The 13,977-nt window shown below is 34.8% G+C and overlaps 1 protein-coding gene, 1 non-coding gene and 1 pseudogene across 2 annotated transcripts; 2 read left to right on the forward strand and 1 right to left on the reverse strand.

The window, feature by feature from the left end:
- Nucleotides 1-516: 516 nt before the first annotated feature.
- Nucleotides 517-2,133, reverse strand: LOC123197489 (annotated as a pseudogene).
- Nucleotides 2,134-2,836: 703 nt separating this feature from the next.
- Nucleotides 2,837-2,943, forward strand: LOC123198453. The gene has a single exon (XR_006498035.1). It is a non-coding gene; the product is annotated as a small nucleolar RNA R71 (small nucleolar RNA).
- An 8,236-nt stretch (nt 2,944-11,179) lies between these two features.
- Nucleotides 11,180-13,034, forward strand: LOC123197490 (LEAF RUST 10 DISEASE-RESISTANCE LOCUS RECEPTOR-LIKE PROTEIN KINASE-like 2.8). Its single transcript, XM_044611812.1, has 2 exons — nt 11,180-11,988; nt 12,413-13,034. The coding sequence occupies exons 1-2, from the start codon at nt 11,180-11,182 to the stop codon at nt 13,032-13,034; spliced, it is 1,431 nt and encodes a 476-aa protein (XP_044467747.1).
- The last annotated feature ends 943 nt before the right edge of the window (nt 13,035-13,977 follow it).

Raw genomic sequence — 13,977 nt, forward strand, 5'->3', positions numbered from 1 at the left:
AGGCATCTTCTCAATTACTTCTACTTTTGCTTTATCTACCTCAATCCCCCTTTGTGAGACTCTATACCCAAGAACTATCCCTTCTTTCACCATAAAATGACATTTTTCCCAATTAAGCACTAAATTGACCTCTTCGCACCTCTACAAAACCTTAGATAAGTTAAGCAAACAATCATCAAAGGATGTTCCATACACAGAAAAATCATCCATAAACACTTCCATAATTCGCTCAACAAAATCAGAAAATATAGATATCATACATTTTTGAAAGGTAGTAGATGCATTGTAAAGACCGAAAGGCATACGCCTATAGGCAAATGTGCCATAAGGGCATGTGAAAGTGGTCTTTTCCTAGTCTTCTGGGTGAATGGGGATTTGAAAGAATCCCGAATACCCATATAGATAGCAAAAATAAGAATAGTTTGCTAGTCTCTCCAAAACTTGATCAATAAAAGGAAAGGGAAAATGATCCTTACAGGTGGCACTATTAAGCTTTCTATAATCAATACACATCCTTCACCCTGTGACTGTCCTAGTTGGTATTAAATCATTATTCTCATTCTTGACAACAGTCACACCCCCTTTCTTTGGTATCACTTGTACTGGACTTACCCATGAGCTATCAGATATGGGATAAATAATCCCTGCATCTAATAATTTAATGACTTCATTTCTTACTACCTCTTTCATGATAGGATTCAATTTTCTTTGATGTTCAATGGTAGGTTTGAAATCATCAAGCATATGGATGCGATGCATGCAAATAGTAGGGCTTATTCCCTTGATATCATGAATGTTATAACCAATGATTTTTCTATATGCTATAAGTTCTCTAAGCAATTTATCTTCTTGTTCATCATTTAATTCAGCATTTATAATCACAGGATAAGTAGAATTAGGGCCAAGAAAAGTATACCTCAAATTAGCAGGAAGTGGTTTAAGATCTACCTTAGGTGCATCTTCCGCTTTAAGAGAAGGAAGAGAATGGTTACCTGTCTTGAGTTCTTCATACTTGAAATTCAAAATGGGAGCAACCTTAGGATTTACTTCCATAAGCTGAGCACAGGCTGCAATTTCCATATTTTCATCTTTGACTAAAGCTCTGTGAATAATGCACAACTCGAGTGGATCCTCAGGGTATTTCTTGATAAAGACTTCTTTCACGCAATCATCAATAATGTCAACCCTACAACAAGAATTCACAATATTAGGTTGCTTTGACATTCGAAAAATATTGAACTCTACTTTCTCATCTCCAATCTCAAAAGTGAGTTTTCCATTTTTAACGTCAATGATTGCTCATGTTGTGGCTAAGAATGGTCTTCCCAGAATAAGAGGAACTTGAATATCCTCTTCCATTTCCAAAACCACAAAGTCTACGGGGATATAAAATTTTCCAACTTTAATTGGCACATTTTCCATTATCCCTGTAGGATAGTTTATGGATCTATCCGCCAATTGCAGGGTCACTGTTATAGGTTTTAATTCTCCAAGCTCCAATCTCCTGCAAATAGATAAAGGAATTAAACTTATACTTGCACCAAGATCACATAAAGCTTTTTCAAAAGATTCTTTACCAACTACACAAGGAATAGAAAAACTCCCTAGATCCTTAAGCTTTGGTGGTAGCTTATTTTGTAAAATAGCACTGCATTCCTTTGAGAGAGTCACCATTTCGAATTCTTCAAGTTTCCTTTTATTTGAGAGGATATCTTTGAGAAACTTAGCGTACACCGACATTTGAGTTATAGCCTCCATAAAAGGAACATTAAGATGTATCTGCTTGAAAACATCCAAAAACTTTCCAAACTGTTGATCAAGCTTTGCCTTTTGGAACCTTTGAGGGAAAGACAAAGGTGTTGAATATGTTTTGGATGAAACTTGCTTTTCAGGGGCTTCTTGGATATTTCTCTCAACCTTTTTCTTCAACGTATCTTCTTCACTAGACTTTTCAACGTCCTTTTGCTTATCAAGCTCATTTTCAACCTTGCCTATAGGTTCACCTAATTGTTTACCACTTCTGGTGACAATTGCCTTATAATGCTCCCTTGGATTTTGAGGTTGGCTAGGTAGTTTTCCTATTTCCCTAGAATTGGAAGTACTTACTTGTTGGCCCAATTGTACTTCAAGCATCTTATTATGTATGGCCAATTGATCCACCTTAGTAGTAAGTTGTCTAATTGTTTCATCTTAAGCATCAGCCTTTTGTTTTTGGGCAAGAATGAAATTCTCCATCATCAATTCTATATTTGATTTTTGCTCTTGAGGAGGCTGAAGATGATGTAAAGGATAGGGGTTAATGTTTCTAGCTTGGAATCCGGGAGGTGGCTGCTTAAAATTCTAGTTTGGGTTAGAAGTATTGGCTTGGTTTGACCATGCAAAGTTTAGGTGGTTCCTCCAACCTAGGTTATATGTATTTGAGTAAGGATTACCATGTCCCCTTTGGTTATAATTAAGAAAATTCACTTGCTCATTTGTAGGCTCAGGTGCATAGTGGGTACCCATTTGGCATTCAAAGCTCGCATGATCCCCTCCACAATTCTCACAACTAGAAGTTCTTACAACCTTCATATCTAATCTCTCCAATTTCTTTGTTAATGCATCCAACTTAGCATTCACCATAGTAATTCCATCCACTTCATGTACTCCCAAATGTCTTCTTTAACTAGCTCTATCATTAGGCCATCAATAACTATTGGAAGTCATTTCTTCAATCAAATGCAAAGCTACGTCGGATGTTTTACCCATTAATGACCTATTAGCAGCTGTATCCAAAATACTTTTCAACGAGTGAGAAAGACCATTATAGAAGGTTTGAACAACTAGCCAGTCAGGCAAACCATGATAGAGACATTGTCTCTATAGATCTTTGAACCTTTCCCAAGCTTCATATAAAGACTCATCATCCCTTTGGTAAAAGGTGGCAATCTCATTTCTCAATTTAACCATTTTACCAGGTGGAAAATATTTTGCAAGAAAGGCTTCAGAAAGTGCTTGTTAAGTAGTGAATGCACTAGGTGCCCTATAATCCAACCAAGATGTTGCCCTATCCTTCAAAGAAAATGGAAATAACCTCAATTTGATTGCATCTTCAGAAACTCCATTCATTTTGAAAGTGTCACATATCTGAGAGAAATGTGACAGGTAGACATGTGGATCTTCATTTTTTAACCCTCTAAATTGGTTTTGTTACACCATCTGAACAATAGAAGGTTTAATCTCAAAATTGTTAGCAACCACAGTGGGCCTCACTATACTAGAATAACCATCATGTGTAGTAGGTACAACATAATCACAAAGAGCTCGCTAATTGTTGATGTTATCTTCCATTGAAACTTTTTGTCTTACTCGTCTTTCTCTTCTACATCTTCTAAAGGTTCTCTCGATTTCTGGGTCAAAATCCAATAATTCTAGATTTTGAGATTTGGTCATAAACCAATAGAGTACCTACAAAGAAAGAACAAAGACAACTAGAAATCAAATAGAACAAAAATATAATAAAATTAAACTCTAGTCTAGCTAAACTACAAATTATACTAATATCAACAAAACACCAATCCCCGACAACGGTGCCAAAAACTTATTGTCAATGGCTCGCAAGTATACGAGTCAATCAAGTAATATAGAAAGATGTTGATCCCATAGAGATTGGTTGTCGAATACTAGCTTGTTTTGTAGTTTAAATTAGCTAGAGAAATAGAAATGTTATGGATTGGGATTGAATTAAAAATAATAAAATAAAGCAACTAACTAAATCAAAATTAACAAAGGAAAATAATCACCTAGCAAATTAAAAGTGAAATACTAATTATAGAGAAACCTAGGGTTTATGCTTTCACTATCAATTACTCAAAAATCAGTAACGAATCCAATTAAAATCAATGATAAGATGAATTGTTGATGGTTGATTATCCTATTTTACCCAATTCCTCTCTCAAGGTTAATTAGGTGCGTTAAGATTAAAAGCTTACCTACTTTCGTGGTATGTTATTAATCAAAACTCATTAATTTCTATGACAATCAATTTGCCCACAAAAGATTTATATTCATCTCTAAATAAATCCCTAGGTTTAGCAAAGGCATGAACTAATTAGGTATGTATTTCTCAATATCACACTCCAATTTACAAACAAACATGGTATTGGGCTCTAACACCAAACAAGAAGTTAAAATCACAATTACTAAATCAAACATTCATCATCATTAATTAAAAATCAAAACCCATTACATAATCCTTGAGAATTTATAGATTCATCATAAACCCTAGCAAAGGAAATTAACTATTCATGGCTATAAAGTTCAAACTACAAAATAAAATTGGAGAGAGAGACATTTTGAATCAATAAAAGAAGATAATAAGAGAGATAAGAAAAACTCTAAGGTTTTCAAATCTTGATTCTCTTGGGTCTTCTATCTTTAATCTTAGATCTTCCCTCTTCTACTTGTTTCTTGGAGTTTTTTCTCTCTAAAAATCCTTTGGGCTGCTGTATTTTTTTGTTCCCCCCATGAAGAAGATGTAATTTTCTTTTTATACCTGTCATTTAACCCTATTTTTTGTTTTTTTTATTTACACCTAGTAATTATGAGCACCAATTGTGACTATAAAACTGCCCATAATTACTCTCTGCCTCCTGATGTAAACCCTTCTTATTTGCTTCTTTAAGCTTCCATTTTCACTCTAAAAAGGGCTTGAATGACTCCATATCATCTAAAAATATAATTCAAAGAATAAAATAAGATCAAGCCATCAAGATTAAATAAAACTTAAAGAATTTGACAAAATGGACCAAAATTCACTTTAAAACTATACTATTATAACCCTATTTGTATGTATTTCATACACACATCATCTAGTGCCTCTGATAGCTAGCTGATCAACTTCTTCTCCATGATTCAATGGGATAACAATATTTTGATTTCCTTTTTTCTGATTCCTAACATTATTATTTATCCTCCATAAATTGAACATCTCTACTTAAAAGAATTTTCCCATTTTGAGATTGAAAAATTCTATAAGTCTTAAAGACAGTGTTGTACCCAATAAAAATGTCTAGTTTTACCTACTTATCCAGCTTGTCCTTTTTCACTTAGGGAACATGTGAATAACAAATGCAACCAAAAATTTTAAGGTTTACTAAATATGGTTTGTAGCCATACCAAGCCTTGAATGGATTTTTCCCTTTTATAGCCTTAAAGGGAAGCCTATTTAAAAAATAGTGGTATTTGCTGGTTCTACCCAAAATATTTTAGGCAAACCTTTGTCATGTAACAAACACCTTGCTATCTCTCTTAGGTTCTATTTTTCCCTTCACTCACTCTATTTTACTAAAGAGTGTAGAGGGTTGTCAATTGATGCCTAATGCCAGCCTCATCACAGAATATATTGACCTGTTATGATTTATACGCCTTACCATTGTCTAATCTTAAAACTTAAATCTTGCAACCACTCTAATTTTCAATCCATGCTTTAAACCTCCAAAATACTCTTGCAACCTCTAACTTAAATCTTAGATAGTAAATCAAACACAGTCTAGTTAGATTATCAATAAAGACAATATAATATTTACGCCATTTTAAATATGGAGTTTTTAGATGTCCACAAAGATCAATGTGAGTTAACTGCAACTTTTATGATGTTCTCCAAGCTATTTGTGAAAATGGCAGTCTTGATTGCTTGTCATAGTAACATACATTACAATTTGATAAAAAATTTTCCAATGGAGGTAAGCCATGCACCAATTTCATTTTTTTCATATGTAAAAGTGTTTCATGATTGAAGTGCCCTAACTTCCTATGCCAAAGCTTAATATTATTAACTAAACTAGGGAATGCAGCTTGCTCGTTCTCCATTAGATCCAATAAGAAGCTTTTACCCTTCATTTTGATTTTGAACATATCATGATCATTTGCATACTTGATTAGACATTTCTTTTTCTCAAAAATAACTTTGCAACCTCTCTCCAAAAGTTGTCCACACTTAACAAATTTTGATCAATTTTGGATATCAAAAAAACATCAGTGATAAGTTTTGTGCCTGTATAGCTTTTAATAGCTATCGTCCCTTTGTCTTTGATAACAATATATTCCATATTACCAATTTTGCCCTTTGACACTTTAGACTCATCAGGCTCTTTCAAAATTTTCTGATCATTAGTCATGTGGTTAGTGCATCCATTGTCAATGAGCTAGCTTACACTGGAAATGTAATCAACAAAGCATGTGGTTACAAACAATTGTTTTTTGACCTCTTGCTTATTTACCACTTTAGCTTCATTCTTCTGAGGAATGCTATTCCAATAGATTTTCTCATGGTGTCTTGTACAATTACATTTGTTGCATCTCGCATCTAGCCTTCTCCAACTTTTAAAAGGATGATGACCTTTCTCGCCACAATGCTGACAGAGAGGATAATTGTTGTTATTGTTGCCACTATCGTTGTTGTTATCATTAGCACCAATCGCATTTGCATTTGCATTTGCATTTTTCTTTTTTTCCTTTCTTCTTCGTTGCTTTGGTGCTATGATTGATTTGAAGCTTAACTTGCAAGGCTCCTTCTATTGAGCCTTCCAACCTTATAAGCCTTCTTTGTTCTTGAGCTTGTAATGCATTCAACAATTCTTCCAAGATGATGCTTGACAAATCTTTAGAGTTTTCTAATGAGGAAATTGTAGCCTTAAATTTTTCAAGGTCTATGACAAAATTTTCTGAACAATTCTAGAATAAGAAAATTCAGTACTAAGCAACCTTACCCTATTGACATTGCTTAAAAGTTTGTCAAAGTACTCATTGATTGTCTCTAACTCCTTTATTCTTTGCATTTCAAACTCCCATATCATATTTTTCGCTTGCATTCCTTTGATTATACTCTCATTGCCATCATACTTTTCCTTAAAAAAACCCCATATTTCTTTGGTTGATTTCAAGATCATAATTCTAGTGAAGATTGATGGTAATACAACAACAAATACACAAGCCTTTGCCATCAACTTCTTTTACCTCTTTTCCTTGTGACTTTTGAGTTGTGCAAGAGTTAGGTTGTTAGGCAGTGGAAGAACCTCGTAGTCTTCCTCAAAAACCTCCCAAACATCACCTTCATCAAGAAAAGCTTCTATTATAACTACCCAAACCTGATAATTCTCTCCATCAAACATGGGAGGAACAACCATTGAGCATGATACTTTTGAATCCATGTTGGTGTGATGGTTTGTTTGTGAACGAGTTGAGATTTGTTTTGTTTGTGGTGAACACTCAAACAGTCATAGTCCCTTAAGAAAAAACAACTCTAATACCAATTTGTTGGAAACATAAATTCTAACATTGAGGCTGAAGGTAAAAGAAATAACAAAAATGTTTTATTGGAAACGGAAGCTATTGTTTTAATAAAAGTTTGCTACTAATATATTATTTCATTGAATCAAAGTGTACTTAAGTACAAACTTAATAATAGCAGAAAAGCTATAAAAGTGGAATATGGCTATACAATCTTAGCCAGAAACAATTTTTAAGCCACTAACAAAAAAAAAAAAAAGAAATACAGAGCAGAAACCTAACTAACAATATACAGTAGAAAATAAAACAAACATAACAGAAATACTAAGTCTTAATCTTGCTAACAACTTCTCCAACTATCGACACACAACTTTAACAAAATCACTTCATATGGCCTTTCGATAATATGTACGCAGATTAGTGGTTCCAGGCAATTGATTATTTCTATTAAACTAGTATTTGTCAGGTCATATTGCATTATTAATTCTTTAATTAAGACTTTGACTAATTGGTTTTTAATTGATCAAGACAGTGCACTCTTCTAACCATTGCTTGTTCACCACATCAAGAATCGGCCAATAAGAAAATTACCCAAATAGGGTTTTTGGCGCAGGCAGCACGTTATGCTGCGTATGAATCCAAGACAAATATAATATTCAAACTTGTAATTAAGAGTCCAGTTGAATATACTTTCAGAAATTTGACTAAATTCTAGCGAAAAATATTTGGCTCTTTCTGTGTTTAGTTTGACAGAGGGCAGTCTTTTCTTTCTGCATATCATCCCCTTACAGTAAAAGCTTTGAAATTCTCGTCTAGTGGGGGCAACCTTAAACAAGGTCTCCTCTTCATTTCAGGAGTTTGGTCTTGAGTGTTAACGCGTATAGACCTACACTCAAGTCTTTGGTTCATATGACTTAAATTTGTGCTTTGCTTTTTCTTTAAACATAAGTTAATTAGTCCGTCTTACACATATGTAAAATTTTTCTACAAAAGAATAAGGACCAAAGATGAAAACTTCAACCCACTTGTGAAACACGCCATAGCCAAGACTACAAGTTCTTGTAACTTTTTCCCAAGGACAAGTTTTTCTATATCTTGCTCTAAGGGGTAGATTGAGTAGTAAAAGTATAACTTAACCAAACCAAAAAAAAAGAATATATAAGATTAAACTATTAATTTAACTGATTTAGTGATCGTGAATTTGATAACTAGATCACAGTTTCACTTTTTTGATCCTCGTTGCTTCATATAAGAAGACTTTATAGTAGTTGGACTAAGTCTTTGCAACCAAAAGCAAACTAAGGTTGGAAGAAAATGGAGTACGTTAAAACGAAGTCTTCAAGTCAATTAACACCCAAAATTTCCAAGTCTTTGTGTTTCTTTCCTTTAATCTTCCGAAGATGTGATGTGACTCGTAATTTTTTCTATATTTGCTTACCATCATTTGATTCAGTTAACTCACGATTCATTCTCGCTAGACACCATTTCTATGAGAAATGAGTTTCCAGCTCTTCTCCCCGGCGCCTATTGTTTCTTTTCTTTGTTTCCTTTTGGTTGTTTCTGTCAATATTCAGTTATCTTTGGGCAATGCTGATATCGTCAAAGCTTGTAGCCGTCCATTCAGTTGTGGGCACATCACCGCCGGTTATCCTTTCTGGGGAGATGACCCTCCCCATCATTGTGGTCGGATTCCTGACTTCCAATTGAGTTGTGAGAATGCGGAGACTACGTTGACGATCAAAAAGGTAAAGTATTTTGTTTTCAGTATGAATGAGACAACGCAAGTTCTCAGTATTGCAAGAAAGGATATCTACGACTATGGAATCTGTCAATCCAATGTATCTAATTTACTCAATACCAGCATTTCAGAACTTTTCGAAATTTTGAAAGGGTATAAGATCCTGACATTACGTTATGGTTTTAAAAATGGTGAAGAAAAGTTTCCTTGTTCTTCTGAAGACATCATCCTCAAAGATCATGACACAATAACAATAGGAGGCCATGTTCTGCCCCGTTATGTTAGTGTGAACATTACAGTTCCAGAAAAATTTTTAGCCGGGGCGTTTGGAAAAAGCCTATCACATCTGGAAGAAGCCCTGAAACGTTGATTTGAGGTGAAATGGAAGGTGAAAGGTTCGGAATTCTGTGATAAATGTTTGCAGTGCGGTGGAAGTTGCGGTTATCCTTTGATTCCGGATCATTTCATCCAGCAGCAGGTCAGTACCTCAAAATGACTTCTCAATTTACACATATTAACTGGTAGTAGATATTCTATGTAGCACGGAAACGGAAACAGAGAAACATGGAAACACAGAAACGGAAACATGGAAATGCATTTTTTAAAAAATATAGGACACGGAAACGTGGAAAAACTTACAAATATGAAAAATATAATGGTGTTTTTATAAATATAAGGGTGTTTTTATAAATACTAAATTTTGTATAACAAAAACACATAAACTTGTGTAATATAAAAATAAATAATAAAAAAAGAATGAAGAGAAAAAATAATATAGAATAGAATCATAGAACCTATTATAAATTATTCTTGAGCAAACACATGTAGATATTTAAGAAAAAAACAATAATACACACTAATCTATATGATATGTCAGGGAAAAGATGAATTTAATATAAGATTTAAAGACATTTTTTGTTTGAAAATACAAAAGATATGTATTTTAATCGATTTCACGATTTTTCTTCTAAAAGAAACATGTTTCAAAATTTTTCAAAAATTTTGAAATAACCCAAAACGTTTCCTACAAGTTTCGGAAACGAAAACGTTTCAGAAACGTGGAAACGCACCCCATTGTAAGTTTCCGTGCTACTTTGTAGATATTAAAAGACTACTATTATTATTACAATTAATAAAATTATGTGCATCCGATTTTAAATAATCAATTGGATACTGAATTGAATGGAATCATGTATTGGTATATCATTTGAATATTCAGTTAGCATTTAAAACTGGGTGTACATAACATTATTTTATATGACCAAAGCGGAACAAAGCTAAACAGCTTGTGTACACAATATGCATTTCCGGAACTAAAACTAGCTTGTTCTTATGCAGAAATCAGAATAAGTTAGGCCATCTCTTTCAATATCGTCATCCTGGATTTAGCAATCATAATAAAGTATTACAAGTAATATGTTTGTCATCATACAGAGTAGTTAAAAGTTTGAAAGAGTCCATACAACTGCAAAGTCAGATAAGCTCATAAGTTTACCTTTATGATAGGATTTCTTGCTCAATAACAACTCATCAACAGATAAAAACTCACAAATATGGCCGTCTTAGCTACTGCAGTTTCAATAAACAAAGTCACACAGTTGAATTAGATTAAATTTTCTAGAAGCTCTGTTCATTGATGTCATTTAGGTATATTATTTGCCACTTTTTTCTGCCTGGTAACTTATTATTTTACAAGCATGAGTAGAGATATTTCTATTCTAGAAATTAGGTAGGCAGTCCTTGTTCAAAAATTAATTCATTTGTTCAAGTAGGAAGCACTATTTTAATATCAGAACTGGTAAGACATCTTAATTCCTTCCCAGTCAAGTCAGATTTAAGGATATTATATGTATTCTATGATTATAATAGAGAAGACTATTTTAAATGGTAGCCGTCCTGTGTCTATCTATTATAAATCAGATAAACTTTTTTTGACAATCATAAAAAATTTTCAATAGAATGTAGACTTTTCATGATTAGTTATAATCTAAGTCTATTTAATGTTAGCTAACTAACACCCAGGACTAATTACCAATCAAGCTTGATATTCTCTAAGAGCTGTTGCAAAGTCCTCTCAATTCCTTCACTTTCATAAGAGCTTTGGTAGTTTTGTATTCATACTCTTATTTGGATCATCTACCTACTCTTTTCTCCTTTAATTTCTCTCAAATGATGCAACCTGATTATCTCTCGACCATCTTCTTCCTCATTTTCATCTTCAATACTCAAAAATCTTCATGTGCAGATGATTATCGATTCACAAACTGCAGTCTTCCTGTGTACTGTGGAAACCAAAGCATAGATATCTACTACCCTTTCTGGGGCGTAAACCGTGCAGATTACTGTGGTCTATTGGGTTTCCAGATGGAGTGCCAAGATGGCATTCTAAAGATCAAGATGTTGTCGAATATGTTTCGAATTCTTGGCATTAATCAAACCACACAGACTCTGAAGGTCGCTAGGGATGATTTCTGGTATAGCATTTGTCCAACTAATCTCTTCAACACCACCATTGATTTCACCCGCTTCAGTTATGCCCCGGGACAAAGGAACCTCACCCTATACTATGGTTGTCCTATTCGCCCTGACCCCTTCATTGTCTCTTCTGACTGTGCTGTAAATGGTACCAGCATGAATGTCTTGTATGTGCCCCAGAGTTCTCCAGTTGACCCACTTATAGGAAGTTGCTATTGCAGTGTCATTGTTCCAGTTCTTGAAACAACTGCTCAGGAACTTGACCAAGGTAGAAATTTCGTCAACGATACGTTAGATGAAGGCTTCGAAGTGCAATGGATTTTAGGGAACGACCAGTGCAACACATGTGTCAACTCTGGCGGGTTTGCGGATACAACTCTACCGAGAGTCAATTCGTTTGCTTTTGCCGTGATCAGCCCAATGCAATTGAATGTTTATCTAGTCCAGGACCTCCAGGTTTGTCTCCTTTATCAGCTCAATTCGTTTGCTCCAGTTTTGATATTGAGGTCTCTTTAACAGCTGATCTCAGCGGTAGAACTACATATAGCTGATTTCATCCAGGTTACGCCTGGAAATATAGAAAATACAGCATCACTATATAAATACTAAATGGCCAATGTTTAGAATATTTAATTTTCTAGGCTACTTCAACTGGCGTGAACGGGCACACTAACTTACAACAGAAGCTTCCCATCAGGAATACTAAAGACCTTACTGAGTCAAATTCAACAATTAATTTTCTATGACGGGAAGATGTGAAACGCTAACTTATCTACCTCCAGTATAATTGATATCTCTCTGTCTCTCTCTCAAAATGGCTCTTCATCTCTCTCCAAACCTGTGCTTGTTCTCCACCATCACCATAATCTTCATCTTAGTCCAAGTCCCAACATCTGTGTCAACCATTGATGCGTAATATGAAAATTGTAGCGCCCCTTTTCGCTGTGCAAACTTGGAGAATCTCGAATACCCTTTTTGGGGAGCGGGTAGGCCAGAGTTTTGTGGGCACCCAACTTATGAGTTGAACTGCCTAGGCGAGGTTGCAGAGATCACTATCATGGCAAAAAACTACGGAGTAATCTACAGAGTGCTTGAAGTAAATAACGTCTCTTGGACTGTCACAATTGCTATAGAAGATTACTGGGATAACAATTGTTCCGGAAGCCCTGTCACCGGTACTATAGATCCCTGGTTCTTTAATTATACCTCCAATACAGAAAATGTAACGCTGTATTATGGTTGTCCTCCTCTTGGAAATGACATCTCGGTGCTGCTTCCCTTAAAGTTTAATAGCAGCCCGGAAGAGACAGACACCAATAATTACTATTTCATATGGGGCGACGATGCTGCCAATCAAGGAAGCACGGAAACGCACAGTGTAGTGCGTTCCCAAGTTTCCGAAACGGCCCGAAACCGGTACGAAACGTTTCGGGCCCGTTTCGGTTATTTTGCAAAAATACGAAACGCATTTCTTGACATATCCCCAAGCATAGGAAACGTCCCAAAGCAATATGTTTCTTCCTCATTCCCAGTTTCATTCAATTTCCAGTAACCTAACATCTCTCCATCCCAAGCATATGTCTCAGCTCCTCATAGTCTCCGACTCCGACTCCAGCGCAGCATCTTAACTCCTCACTACCTCTGGCGGCTCAAAGTCTCAGGCGAATCTATTACGTTATTCTTTAATCTTCATATTCTTCTGCAATCTTCATATTTGTCTTCAATATTCAATTTGACGATTAAACTGTAGAGATATGAATCAGTCTTTGGTAAAAAGAGTTTCTCAAGTAGTTATTAAAGGAACATGTGATGCATCTTGTTATCAGAATTTTGAAGATCAAAAGAAGGTTAGAATAACAAGAGAAAAATCCAGAGAAAAGTTTCAAATATGCAGAGGGAAAAAAGTAAGAAAAGAGTGGACAGTAAAATATTCATTCAGAAATTAGTGCTGTCTGGTTTAAATTTTATTCATGTTAGCGTTGGATTGTAAATACTTCTTGGAAGAATTGGAAAAAGTGTCCCATTGTTGTGTTATTTATTTTTTTCAAATGCAGAGTATTGTATTTTCTTATAAAAATTTGGTATTTATAAATAATCCCAATATTTTTAATATTTATACATTTTTCCACGTTTCCGTTTCCTATATTTTTGAAAAAATGCGTTTCGACATTTCCGTTTCTCCGTTTCCACGTTTCGACGTTTCCATTTCCGTGCTACTTAGCTACCAATAGTATGTTAACAGGTTACGTGATAGCAGCCATTAGCATTTACTTCGGAGATTGTGCCAGAAACGTTACTATTCCGGGGAGACCGTCAGCATTTTCGTTCTTAAATTATACAGCTGCAGCAAATGTGAGTGAAACTCTTAGAGAGGGTTTTGATTTGCAATGGAACTCAAAGAATAGCTTATGTGACAAATGTAAAAACTCAGGTGGACTGTGTGGATATGACCCTGATACTGATGAATTCACTTATTATTATCGTGATAAGCCTTA

This window comes from Mangifera indica, chromosome 15 (genome assembly GCF_011075055.1).
Source record: "Mangifera indica cultivar Alphonso chromosome 15, CATAS_Mindica_2.1, whole genome shotgun sequence".
NCBI classification, from domain to species: domain Eukaryota; kingdom Viridiplantae; phylum Streptophyta; class Magnoliopsida; order Sapindales; family Anacardiaceae; genus Mangifera; species Mangifera indica.

Bases quoted from the DNA above. Each gene is read 5' to 3' on its own strand.
- LOC123197490 (XM_044611812.1), top strand. From the start codon at position 11,180: ATGCAACCTGATTATCTCTCGACCATCTTCTTCCTCATTTTCATCTTC. The intron at 11,989-12,412 runs GTCTCTTTAACA...TGAAAATTGTAG, and splicing joins GCTCCAGTTTTGATATTGAG to CGCCCCTTTTCGCTGTGCAA.